The sequence below is a fragment of the Medicago sativa genome, chromosome 6 (assembly GCF_051527215.1).
Source record: "Medicago sativa cultivar Bolivia chromosome 6, Bolivia_mono, whole genome shotgun sequence".
Lineage (NCBI taxonomy): Eukaryota > Viridiplantae > Streptophyta > Magnoliopsida > Fabales > Fabaceae > Medicago > Medicago sativa.
Window position 1 is genome coordinate 97,033,555 of NC_140754.1, and position 13,938 is coordinate 97,047,492.

Genomic DNA, 13,938 nt, shown 5'->3' on the forward strand with positions numbered 1-13,938 from the left:
GTGTTCAATTTCAATATTCAGAATGACATAAAATTCAAACTCATGAAAAATTCATGTAATTCTCCCCAATTCAAATATAGGTATTAGGTAGTAATATTTTATGGGGAAAAAATAAATTTAAATTGTTGTGGTCTCAATGATAACCAATTTGGGTTGTGTTACAATGCATCGAAAAGTTTCATTATTTCAAAATTTTAGACTTAAAATAATTTATAAACAATATTCATACTCTTCAACCTAACAAAACATAAGATAACTGTGATGATTCACATAAGACTCAAAGTAGACAATACTTAACACCAGTTTTAGTGGACATTGGTGCAATGTTATCTCCAATTAACGAGATAAGACAAAAGCCCAATGATGCAACTCGATGTGTCAGGTACCTATGCCCAAAGACAACGTGCCATTTAGTCTTCTTAACCTCGATTCTTAAGCAATGTGCAATTTTTTGGTCATTGTGACAAATATCATTTTCTTAATAACAAATATTAATAGTTAGTTTGTTAGATTAATACTTATTTTTTCTTTTGGGTTTGAATTCAGATCTCTAACTATTTTTCACTTAGCCCAACCACCCTTAAGCTTAATTTCCAAGTCATGTATATAAAAATTTGAAATTTCGGTTTTGGTCATTTTAGTTTAAAAACAAAAGAGTAAAGTTTTTGGTGTCTATTTTAAAAATATGCTTCTTGTCCCCTATTTTACCTTTTTTTTCTTCAAAAAATTGATCTTTTATCCCACTTTAAGATCATTTTTGTTGATGTAACCTACTCATTTATTTTGTGGCAACACTTATTAAGTCATAATGAATATTCATGCATGTAAGCTAAAAATAAGATTAGGGATCAAAATTTGTGGATCAAAAATCCAATTTTTAAAATAAGGGATCAAAACTTCATGTTTAAAATGGATAGACAAAAAATGTATTTAATGTTTTTTTTTTGGTTGATAGACGAAATGACAAAACCATCTAAACTCACATACACGAAGTGGAGGTGTCAAAATTTTGAATCTCAATCATGACGTACGACCTAACAGTTTCAACATTTTTTATTAGTTGAGCTAGGATTTCTAGGACAGTCATCTCTAAATGTGTGTAAATGTGTTATGCATTCTATACCATTATCCTAATCTACTAAACTAAATATAAAAATACATGTCCGTTGAATTTACCATTTTACCCTTATTGGGGGTATTATGGTAAATTAATTAATTGGTTGTGCCCTACCTATATATATGTTTTTGTTTTGTTCTGTGGGAGAAAGAAAAGGATGAGAAAATAGAAGAGAGAAGAGGGAACGAAAGATGAGGGAACGGCAGAGAGAAGAGGGAACGGGAGAGAGAGGGAAGAACAATGATGAGATTTGTTGTGTGCTATTCAAAAGCTCCTCAGTTGCTTCTTCCATTTTCTTCATCATCAAAGGTAAATTTTCACCTTGGGTTTTCATTTTTATTCAAACAATAATTTTAGAGAATTGAATTTTTCAACTTTCTAATTTTTATTCAATCAATCTAATTGCATGCATGTCTCCAAAAAGTTGTTTTTGTGATTTTAAGGGTTTGATTTTGTGGTTTTAGTTTGTTGTTTGTTGATTTTGGTTTAATTTATTGTTATTTTGGTTAATTTTTGCAGATGGTTCCGTCTCATTGGAGATGTAATTCATACATGCAAATTTGTTGGATGAGCTTTGATTCTTCTTTGTGATTCAATTTGGTATTGCAATCTTTTCTTTCTGTTCATCTTTTCCCCAATTTTTTTTTATGTTTATGTATCAGTAAATTGGGATAAATTGAAATTAGTTATTAACAAGGGGTGATTTTTATTAATAAGTCAATTTTAGATTCCTTGCTAATCGATGGAAATAATTGATAGTGTTAATGCAACATGTATAAAGTTCAGATTTTAGAGTCAAAAGGGTAAGAATAAAAACAGAAACTGATTTAAAGGGGACCAATTTAATCGATCTAATTGGTAAAAGAGTGGTTTTAAAAAGCAGATGAAGTATGAGTTGTGATAGATAGATTCTTGAAGGTATCATCTTTGCATGTTTTTATTTATGTATTTTTTGTTTGTTTTGGATTGTGGCTGGAATTTTAAAAAGGATTTTTTATAATGCATTCTTTCATGTAATCCTGTTTTAGATAAATAAAGTGCTTAACTGGTAAATAAGCTGTTTTAGAAAGCTGACAGAAAAATGTTTGGTGGATATTTAGACTGTACATTCAATTCCCTTCAAATCGGATATAAATTTTGTACGATTCTGGCTAGAAATGGATTCGGAAAACGCATTTGAAGTTTGGTAATTTCTGCTGGATTTTTGGTTACGGGTTTTGGGACAGGACTTCACTAAAACGGTAAGAACTTCCTCTCTGTAACTTGGAATCAAGTAATTTTTAATGCTATGGTCAGCTAACGAAATTTCGGACGTTTTGGTACCAGTTTCATTGACGTTGGTCCAGATTTGAAGTCTGTATGTGATTTTGAAGTTGGGGGCAGAAGTAGGTATTTTTAAGTGTCATGTAATTTTGTTATTTACCAACCCTTTGTTTATGCTTTGTTTGGTAATTTTTGGTTTGTGATAGAAGAGTTTCTAGCATGAAACAAGACTTTTAGTTATTTACTTGAGTTTCAGAATTTGAAAGAAATATTTGGTCGATTTGGTTGTGTGATTTTATGAGTTTATGAGATGTTTATTGGTGGGACCCCTTCCCGGGCCCTACGTATGCAGAAGCTTTAGTGCACCGAGTTGCCCTTTTTTATGAGATGTTTACGGGTTTGTCTTTTCGCGACTTGGAGTGGAAGTTAATACGCTCAAGGGTTCTGCTGCAAGGTTTAACTGATATCCCCATCCTTTTTTACCTATCAGATTGGAATTTATTTGTAGTTTCTATCTCTATTTTACCGTTTTTCCCTGTGTTGACCAGCAAGGATCCTTTAGCAGAAAATCTTATTCCACTCGAGAGAGCTGTAAGTTAACATTTCCAAGATAGTGCTACTTGTGCGTCAATTGATGCAAATGGCCCCTTACATTATTAACTTTGTGGTTTCAGGCTGAAAGGGGGCTTATGGTGCTGGACATTAAGGCTAAGCTGCAGGTAGCTTTTGACAGAAAAAATAGAGCGATATCTTTTCGTCACTAACTTGGCAACATTTTTTATTAGTAGCGTGAATTTACTTCCTTTTACTTATAACAAATAATTTTAATTCTTAAAAAAATCCTCTAAGGCTATTTTTTCACTTCTGCAGAACCTCTCTACTGTGCGGGCAAAACACATGGTTATGTTATTATGGAGCTTGTGGGAGTTTGCTAATGGTTTGTGAACGGATGTGTAGCCTGCACCACACGGTCTGCAGCAACAGTCTGCTGCTGATGACAGTTCAGCTGCTGTTCCTGCAGCATTTGTTATCGCTGAATCGCATCAGATCAGGTGGCAGCCCCTTGTGAGTGGTCTGTGGACTGTATTTTTGGTGAGATGGTACTTGGACAACCAATTCTCCGACCAATTGATTGCAAGGATGAACAAGAGACGATTTTCAGGTAATTTCACACAAAGAAAACATGATTTATTTCCCCGTTTTTGTTTTCAATTGAACCAACAAAGCCTTTTTCTAACCTTCAAACCTATCCCAAATTTAAACCAATGGTACCAAATTCTCACTTCTCAAATACACATGAGTTATTTTTCACCAATTGTCCTGTTATTGGATATTGCTTATGTGCCTCCGTGCAACTCTGTATTGTAGGACCTGTCATCAATTTTTCCTGCTCTTGATCCAACTGGTCTTAATCTTCTAATGTTGAGTCTCATTTTCTCACTGATTTTGGTTTGGTAACATGATTTGAAGATCCTTAGGTTTACTGCAAGGTGCTGCTATAACATTAATTCACCCCTTTTGTCTTGAAAACATATCCTAAATAAAAATGAATGCTTTTACAATCCTAAGTTCAAATTGCTTATATATATTTTCACGGAAGGTGAGTTTGAGTTGAGGTCATGTAAACAGCATTAGCCACACCTTGCTGACTGCTGTGAAGATCTGTATATACATTGCTAATTATTAATTGATCTTCTGCCACTTATAATGTTTGGACAGAGGGTGGGTTCGAAATTCAAGTAGTCCACTTTTTCCTCCCTCCACTTTTGAGATTATTATAGCCACCAAAATGTCTAATGCTCTTTTCATTGGTCAGCTTCACCTTTTGTTCTGTATTTCAAATTTAAATCCATGTTGTTGCTAATTCATTTTATGAGGATATTACATAGAATGAGAAATGAAATAGTGTCCTGTGACCACTAACCATTACTTATGTTCAATATTTGTGCATCTTGAAGGCTATGAAGGTGGAAAACATGATAAAATTAAAGGAGGTATTTAATTAAAAAAGCTTATCAAGAAGGCTAGACATAGAATTAGATAAACTCATAATGGAACATGAAAGACAGCAGAAGGCATTTGAGGATGAGATTAAGGTAAGCTGAATCATGTTTAGGGATCCGTTATGGTTTTGAATTATGATCGCAGCCACAGGTGTTGTTCCACATTGCGAAAGAGTTAAATAATGGAACTGAGATAATAGTAATGACGAAACTTGCGAAAACCATGATTGAACTATTTTCTGTTTTTTTACACTCTTACATTTCTCTTCCATATGATTTATTCTTTGCATGAAATAAAACCACAAATTTAGAATAAAAAAAGTATGTTGAAAGCTTGGCAAGTATGCATTACTGAGAATAATGAATAACCTTTTTTACACTAAAACCTACAAGATTAATTTTCTTTTAAGCTTTGATTATGTCTCTTGGACTGTCATGTTTTGTTTAAATTTTGTATTTGTTTTTCCTTGTGCAGGAACCGTGGACTATACATTTGAAACAAGACTATGTCTTGGTGGTCCATTGGTGAAGGAAAACATCGCAACCATGGTTCTTGAGAGGTTAGAGTCACTTTTTAACGTTCTTTACATTAGAGCAACAAATACAAAAAATAGTGAAGGGATTGTATCAAAAAAATAATAAATTACATGTTTGCTTTGATAACATGCATATGAAATGCATTTGTTTAAGGTTTGATAAGAACCTGACATTCGCTTTTTTCCAGCCTAATTTTATGTTGGATATTTCTCCTCATGCTCTAATAAAGTTTGGTGGCAGAGAGATTGTGTATTTCTTTTGCAAGCTGAGGATGTTAAAGTGCTAATTTCCATATTTGATCTCACTTTGATTTTTAAATTTGAGAGGATCTTAACATTAACATTCTTATTTTGAAAATCATATCTTTTTTTGGGAATCATTGTTACAATAAAAAATAATTTTGAGTTCATCATGTATATATACTATAGTAAGCTCAGAAATCTTTATAGAGTAAAAATTGATTTTTGAAGTGAAACACAACCTGATTACAGAATTAATTTTTGGACTTATTAACCAAGTAATTAGTATTGTTAATTAAATGTTAAGATTTGTTTCTGTGGATTTGGTTCTTTTTCCTTCAAGAAAAACTGAATGAGTGAAGTCATTATTTGATGAAGCTGATATGTTGCAGCAACTCATTTTGAGATTTATTATTCATTTCTTCTGTTTTTGTATTTGTAGTCAATATGCTTACATCATGAAAAATACGCCGTCGATCCATTTTAGTCACGGATAAAAACAACTGTGCATTTTGTTTTCTCAGTCCAGTTGGAAATATAGAACTCCATCATAAGTAATTTCTGTAGTCTCATTGCTTTCATGCTATATTCGGAGAGACAGATATCAGGATTATGATGTTAACTGGATTGTATCAGCTCTAATTTCCTTAACTTTCTTTCAATTGGATTCAAACATCTGTGATATTATGTTAGATTTTCTTTCATTCATTCATATAGTAAAAAGTAGATGATTAAGTGTACCAACATAAATGTCAGAAGGTTAGTGTTTACAATTGTGTCTGCAGTCAAAGTGAAATTAGCTCTTAAAGTAAGTAAATATGATTTTGAGTTATAATAGTATTACATTGTGGTAAGTCCTATGCAACAAGTTACAGTGAAAAATATTCAAAACATTAGAATAGAAATAATTATGATCTTATGCCTCAACTATTGATTTTTAGAGAACACCACTGAAAATAATGATTCTTTTGAGCCATAATTGGGAATAAAAATTAGAGTAACTTATTTTTACGTTATTCTACATTATAGAATCTATTTTCCATTTAGAGTAATAGAAACCCCTTTATTCCATGTCTATATGATAATGATATGATATATAAGGGCAACCCAGTGCCCTAGAGCTCCCGTATATGCAGGGTCCGGGAAGGGGTCCGGGAAGTCATCCCTATCTAGCAGGAATTATCATAATTAATATGCACAATACATGACAATCATATCTTACAGTCAATATAGTCAATGTCTACGTTTTTATCCAACAATCCTATATCAGGGTCCCAAAATTGTGAACATGAATAAATCACATTTTAGTTTGGTGTCTCTTCTGATCTCATATGTTATTACTAGATACTAGATGCTTATTTATCTTCCTTCAAATTTTTTTTTTCCTTTTTATCTTATCAGAAATTGTGATGCAATCTTACTTGTGCCATGGTTTCGATGATTTTGGCGCATCCTCTTTGGCATAATCGTAATGCTACCACGAGCTTTTAGTTTTCCACATACAAATTTATATTATATTTTTTCCTTGCTCTCTAACTGATATTTGTTTTTTAAAAATTACTTCCGATCACAGGCACATAGTCAAGCTCTATCAAATTACATGTCAATTCAGACAGAGATTATTCCTCATATGCGGGGTGTATTGGTCAACTGGCTAATTAAGGTACATAACTAATTTCCCTCATCCTTAATATGTATTGTCTTTTGTCCTTGTCCTTTCCTTATATATTGTTCTGTATTTTTCCCTCTTTAAGATGTGAAAAGATCTCTTTATCCATTTTTTTGCTGATAATTTTCTTTTGTAGATCCAACATCATTAGTCTTTTTCTCTGCTTATTTCTTGGATTTTACAGGTACACTTCAAATATGATTTGAAGCCTTAAAGACTATCTAACAGTGACATTGTTGGATCAATATCTTTCCCAAGTGAATATAAAAACGAGTGAAATGCTTCTTTGATTTATGGTACACATCTTCAAACTATTAAATATTCTCAAAACTTTTATTCTATCATTTGAATACTTCTTTTAACCAAATATATGTATATTGTCTACCATATTGTGGTTGTTAGCCAAGATTTCAAGGACTTCCTTTGAGAATATGATTTTATCACCTGATTCTGTGTGGAAAACTCAACAATCCGAGAAAAGCATGTGAGGTCAGATTCCATAGGGATGACGACATCATTTACGGAACACTTCAGCAAGGATGGGAACCTTTTTGTGCTGAAAATGAGTTTATATGCGGCGACAAAATCCACTTCAAATTTTCGATGGACCTTTCAGCCACTACGTTCAGGTCTACAAAGTCGAAGATTAGGTCACGATGTTGGCAACTGCTTATGTTTTCCATGTGTGTTGTGCCTGGGCTATGTTTTCCACATCTGTTGTCCATTAACTATCTCATCTGTGAACAATGTTTCTGAATTAAGACATGTATTGTCCTTGATGTTACTTGATGTTGTTTACTTCTATTTGCTTAAGTTGCTGTTATTGTTTTTCTTTCTCAACTGTTATGAATGAAACAACCTCTTGCTATGAGCAAGATCTAGCTTCACAGGTTTAAAGGGTTTATATGAGCTCATTTCTTCATTGAATGAAACAGTCGACCTCAATGGCATCAACATTGTTCCAAAAGGTAAGAATTAACCACTTTTAATCATAAACACAGGAATAAAAACGTTCATAGGATTCAATAAAAACACTTTTGTAGAAAGATTGCTAGGTATGTTCAACTATTTCTCTTTGAGCTGAAATCTAATTAATAAGTGTATTTGACAACTTTTCATCTTAATGTAGATTAAAAAATATAACAAAAAATTTCAAAAACGCGATATTCAACCCGTGCGAACTAATTTATTCAAATTAGATTGTTTGGAGGGTCAAGCACTAGGATTTTGATTGGTTTTGCATATTCTCAATGCACTATTCAGTTCATTATGACAATTATAAATTTTATTATAAATTGAAAGTGACATTCAATTTTGTTGCCATAGATATTGAGTCATTTTGTCACACACATTTAATGTTTGATTCCTTAATGTTTATGGCAATTTCATGCTATTTTTTCCTTTATTTTTTTTAATAAAAATAACTCAGCCAAAGAATTTTGAGGACACTCCATGATTTTTTTATTGACAAGAGTCACAAAGATCAACCAGGGACATGTCTGGTGATTATAAGCCAATTCTTGAGAGGGTTCTTCATATGTGTGCAATAATCCTATTATACTCTTTTCCTTAGTTTGCTAGATTGTAAAAAAGCCGCTATACCTTTGAATACAACTATTCCTCTTGGTTTGCTCATTATTCGTATATAACAAAGTCTATCGAAAACGCAACATTTAACCCGTGCACAACACACATATTGCACCAGAGTACCTCTCGACTGACCAATCATATATCTGAGAAAATTGATGTGTTTGGATTCGGCATTCTCTTATTAGAGCTTATAACTGGAATGACAACCCTTGAGTTTCGAAAAACCTTGAATCAAAAGGGTGCTATGCTAGAGTGGGTAAGTCCATACTCTACAATCCAAACATTCTTATGCATTTAATTCATTGATATTAAACACAATTCTTTGCTAATTAATAACCTAAAAATCCTCAATAATAACCTATTTTTATTTTAATTTTTTTTAATTCATCTTATTAAGTTCACTGTTTTCATTTCAATTACATCATAAAACATATAGATTATATAAGAAACATGAATTTTCTATGGATTATGTATGATTTATGAAATTTTAAATGAATTATGTATGGATGTTTAAAAGTTGAGGTGTTTTGGTAATTAAAAAAAGTCATTATTTGTACCAAAAAATATATAAATTCAAAACTCCATGGGTACCCATGGATACCTCAATACACACGGGTACCCGTATAGTGGGTACCCACGAGGTTAGTTTGACTCTGCATAATGCAGGGTGGTGGATCAAACATTTTCATTTGTTACTTGTGATAAGACGTTTTGAAGATTTAATTTTATAATCCGTAATGCAGGAGTACTCTAAATATTGTATAATGGTTTATAATTATCTGTCATTTTGCAATCTATTATTCCGATATTATATTTTGTCAAAAAAGTAGCTAACCCCCGTGCGAAGCACGGGTTTGTAACTAGTGAATAACAAAATTCAAACTTATAATTGAACAAACAAACGTTACAAACTAGAATGCTTTCAAAAAAAAATTCATACATTATACAGGTTGTACATATTCGACAAATCAATCATATGGCAGACTGGCAAGTAAGAAAAGAACATATTCAATAGTTGGAAAAATTTCACTACTGTTCTTTATAACGTGCAATAAATCTCATCCCTACACGTGTCCTCCATCAACGGCTCATAACACCTTATTCTCTAACCTACTTCAAAGCCACTCTGGCTTATGTTGTTTTTTTCCGAGATTCTCTCTCAAACCTAATCATTCTGTTTTCTCACTATAAATCAAAACCCTAACACTAACATTAACATTAACATTGTCTTTCATCACTTTCAAATTTGAGTTTGAGTTTGAGTTTGTCCTTGCTTTGTTTCAACAACAATGGAAGTTCTTAGAGTTCAGCTTTTGTTCATGTGCATTTTCTCTCTTGCTTTGGCTTTTGTTGTTCCTTCAATCAATGCTCAGATCCCTGCTCCTGCTCCTGCTCCCACCAGTGATGGTACAATTCATTTTCCTCTCTCCATTTTTCTATTTTTTTGAATTTTGATGCTGATTGATTAATGGGTGTGATCAAATTTCAATTGGGTTTGTTTGGGACAGTTAAATTTTCAATTTTTCATAGTAAATAATTAATGGGTGTGTTTAATTTTCAATTGGGTTTGTTTAGAACAAGTAAATTTTCAATTTTTTTCTTGCTTTGATGATGGTTAAATCATGGTGTGGTCAAATTGCAATTGGGTTTATTGGGAACAAAGTAAATTTGCAAATTTTTTCTTCTGATTTGATGATGATTAAATCATGGGTGTGATCAAATTGCAATTGAGTTTGTTGGGATCAAGTAAATTTTCAATTTTTTTCTCCTACTTAGATGATGATGAAATCTTGTGGATTTGTTGGGAACGGTAAATTTTCAATTTTTTTTCCTGCTTTGATGATAATGAAATCATGAGGATTTGTTAGGAATAAGTTAATTTTCAATTTTTTATGATAATTAATTGATGGGTTTGTTGAAATTTCAATTGGATTCATTGGGAACAAGTAAATTCTGAACTTTTTTTTTCCTGCTTTGATGATATGATTTTATGATCGATGTGTTTAGATTTCAATTGGGTTTGTTTGGAACAAGTAAATTTTCATTTTTTTTCCATGCTTCGGTGATGATTAAATCATTGCTTTGTTTAAATCCTAATTTGGTTTGTTTAGATTTCATCTTGGTTCAAGAATCTGTTTTAGGTGGTCAATTTAGTCCTCAAATGTGTTTTTGTTCGTCGATTTAGTCAATAAATTTTGATATATTGATGGACTAAAGTGACGGCCTATTACACATTCATGTATCAAAATGATTGTCTTCTCTTTCAATTTTTTATGATAATTAGTTTTTTTGAAGGAATGATAATTAGTTAATAGGTAGGTTTAAATTAAAATTGAGTTTGTTGGGAACAAGTTAATTTCTAATTTTTTTTATGATAGTAATTAGTTAAAGGGTAGGTTTAAATTAAAGTTTGGTTTGTTGGGAACAAGTTAATTTTATGGATGATGATTTATGATGTTATTTGATTTGCAGGGACAACATTGGACCAAGGAATTGCCTGCATACTTATGTTGTTGGCTTTGGTTCTTACTTACATCATTCATTAATTTTTGAAAATCAATGGAGCAGACCTCAATTGCTGGAGTGATTCATCTATTGAAGAATATGCTTTTCTTTTAGTTTCTCTCTTTTTGTACTTATTGTTTCAAATCTATTCTTTTAATGAAATTCTTTTCATAATCCCTTTATTCTCTTTCTATTTGTTTATAATTATTTGTTGTTTGATCAATAATAATAATATTTTTCTAGTGAGTAGTCTCACACCACACTCAATGTGATGAGTTGTAGAAACATTGTCAACTATGGCTGAATGCCATGACTACTTCAGGGTTCATGCTGGTCATAGCAAACCTTGTTTTTACTCTATGCTTTTGACAATTTCATTACACGGGATTTGAATTCCTCTAGTAAAAAATGACATTAGACAGAATGTCAGTGCGAGAATCTCTTGAAAGTTGGTGTGTGCGTCACGAACCTAACGAGTAACGACTAATGTTGGTGTGTAATCAACACCTTTATCAAAGTTCTCTGAGCGAACCTTGAGGCATGTTTCGACCCTAATGAGATTTGAGACTCAATTCTCCTACATTTTTTATTGTAAAGAAATTGCCATCAGGGACAGTCCTAAGTCCTAACCGTTGGGAAAAGAAAAATGAATGGTTGAGACTGATTTGTTGAATTTACAATGTGATTGGTCACTTGATTGTGGGGATCATCAAGAGCAGGCAATTTGGGTCCTCGGTCCAAATTGTATCAATGACTAATATTTTAATAAAGTTTTTTAAAAATGTCTTGTTTAAAATGAAAAGTACAGAGAAAAGTTAAATTTTCTATTAAAAATAACACTTATTTAAAAAGTAGAAAACATAATTTCCAAATGAATATTTCCTTTTATAATTCCTTAACAACTGTTCCAGGCGTACTTATTAACATTTCTCTTTTTAAAATGTATGTATTGGAGATTAATTATGCTTGTTGGTTAATTAACTTATTGCTGGAGATCAATAATAGGATATACTGTTTTAGTGAGTAGTGTGACTCACTATATTTATTGATAGAAGAATGTTAGGGACACACTCTTTTCAACACTCTCTTCAATACTTATTTTTTTATTGAATAAAACTAATGTATGACCCATCACTTTAAGTAGAATCCATTTCCAAAGTGTGAAACCCACTATGATTTAAGCCAATTAGAAAGTGAGTGTTGGAGAGAGTGTTGCTAACACTACTCTTATTAATATAACAACGAGTAATGCTAGCAACACTCTCTTTTGAACACTCTTTCTAACACTCACTCTTTTATTGATTTAAATTATTGTGGTAACCATTCAAGCTTCTTACATTGTGAGTCCAAATGATTCAACCCTAAATGGTCATTTATGGCTCTCAGATACAGATCAAGTGGTTCGTATAAGCCACACACCATTGATCTATATATACAAACAAAAACATAAGCAAAGTAATAAAATCATAGAAACCTTAAAGAACTCACTCAGCAAAATTCTAGTTCACTACTATCCAGTAGCTGGTCGTTATTCTTACACAAAAAGCGGTCGAAGAGAATTGAATCTCAATGCAAAAGGAGCCATTTTAATTGAAGCTGAAACCACAAACACAGTTAATGATTACGGTGACTTTTCACCTTCTGAATCCACCAAAGAGCTTATTCCAAAAATCGATTATACTCAACCGATCGAAGAAATTCCATTGCTTGTGGCACAAGTCACATGGTTCTCATGCAAAGATGAAAGCTTTGGGTTTGCAATTGGAATTGGTTATTCTCATGTTTTGTCAGATGGTGCTGGTTGCATTAACTTTATCAACTCATGGGCCAAAATTGCAAGAGGTGAAACCCTAGAGCCTAATGAATTACCCTATTTAGATAGAACACTACTCAAATTCTCACACACCCCAATTGAACCGCGTTTCGAACACGGAGTTGAAGCCGCTTCCGCTCATTCTAGGAAGATCAAACACAAGTGAAGAAAGAAAGAAAAAAACAACAGCTGAATTGTTGAAACTCACATTAGAGCAAGTTGAAAAGTTGAAGAAAAAGGTTAATGAATGTGACATTCCAAAAGGGTCGAGACCTTATAGTAGATTTGAAGCTATTAGTGCGCATATATGGAAAAGTGCTTCTAAGGCACGTAAGCTTGAAGAGAATCAACAAAGTGTTGTTAGGTTCAATGTTGAAATTAGAAATAGAATAATTCCAAATCTTCCTAGGAATTATTATGGGAATGCTTTGATTCAAACTTCAGCAAGAGGGTATATTGGAGAAATCACATCAAAGCCTTTGAGTTATGTTGCACAAAAGATAAGGGAAGCAAATGAGTTGATAACAAATGAGTATATAAGGTCACAAATTGATGTTATTAGGGGTTTTGAGAATTTGGATGATGCAAGGAAATTATTTATAGGTGGAGGTATGAATGATACATTTTTTGGGAATCCTAATTTTATTTTAACAAGTTGGATGCATATGGTTCCATATAAAGCGATTTTGAGTTGGGGAAGCCTTTGTATTTTGGTATTGGATATGTTTCTTCACATGATAGGGGAATCATTATTTTAAGTCCTGAAGGGGATGGTTCTCTTGTAGTTTGTATGCATTTTCAAGTTGAACTGATGCAACTTTTTAAGAAGTTCTTCTATGGGGATTTATATGAAATGTTCACATCAGCAAGATTGTGATGAAGAAGATTTGTGTGCAAGCTTTGAATGTTATATGTAATTATGTAATTTACTTTGTTGTTCAATAAAATTTATCATATAGAGAGCTAATGTGTTTTCTTAGGCTGCGAGTTTGAAAAAAAAATGAAAGAATAAGTGGAAGAAATATATGACTTTTGGAGTGGAGGTCTTTGGGGATTTATTTAACTTCGTAATACAAAATCTCATTAATTTGGGGGAACTCAACAATTGAATTGACGGATGGTTTTAGAGGGTTTACATGTATATTTTAAATTCAATCTATGTTTATTATGATATTCTTAAATTAAAGGGTTAATTATGTTTA

At 32.2% G+C, this 13,938-nt stretch overlaps 1 protein-coding gene, 1 long non-coding RNA gene and 1 pseudogene across 5 annotated transcripts; all 3 read left to right on the forward strand.

The window, feature by feature from the left end:
* Positions 1–1,285: 1,285 nt before the first annotated feature.
* On the forward strand, positions 1,286–7,668 carry LOC146918651 (uncharacterized). 4 transcript variants are annotated; one of them, XR_015016326.1, is made up of 14 exons: positions 1,286–1,426; positions 1,637–1,717; positions 2,273–2,358; positions 2,444–2,502; positions 2,733–2,834; positions 2,929–2,971; positions 3,055–3,099; positions 3,251–3,542; positions 4,339–4,476; positions 4,859–4,943; positions 6,561–6,627; positions 6,733–6,822; positions 7,013–7,124; positions 7,231–7,668. It is a non-coding gene; the product is annotated as an uncharacterized LOC146918651 (long non-coding RNA). The 4 variants fall into 4 exon arrangements; XR_015016324.1 differs by lacking the exon at positions 6,561–6,627 and having other exon boundaries at positions 2,218–2,358; XR_015016323.1 differs by lacking the exon at positions 6,561–6,627.
* A 1,970-nt stretch (positions 7,669–9,638) lies between these two features.
* On the forward strand, positions 9,639–11,097 carry LOC146918652 (arabinogalactan protein 41-like). Its single transcript, XM_085720272.1, has 2 exons — positions 9,639–9,825; positions 10,891–11,097. The coding sequence occupies exons 1-2, from the start codon at positions 9,708–9,710 to the stop codon at positions 10,962–10,964; spliced, it is 192 nt and encodes a 63-aa protein (XP_085576398.1). The 5' UTR covers positions 9,639–9,707; the 3' UTR covers positions 10,965–11,097.
* A 1,136-nt stretch (positions 11,098–12,233) lies between these two features.
* Positions 12,234–13,643, forward strand: LOC146918653 (hydroxycinnamoyl-CoA:piscidic acid hydroxycinnamoyltransferase pseudogene; annotated as a pseudogene).
* Positions 13,644–13,938: the final 295 nt, after the last annotated feature.

Bases quoted from the DNA above. Each gene is read 5' to 3' on its own strand.
- LOC146918652 (XM_085720272.1), top strand. From the start codon at position 9,708: ATGGAAGTTCTTAGAGTTCAGCTTTTGTTCATGTGCATTTTCTCTCTT. The intron at 9,826-10,890 runs GTACAATTCATT...TTTGATTTGCAG, and splicing joins TCCTGCTCCCACCAGTGATG to GGACAACATTGGACCAAGGA.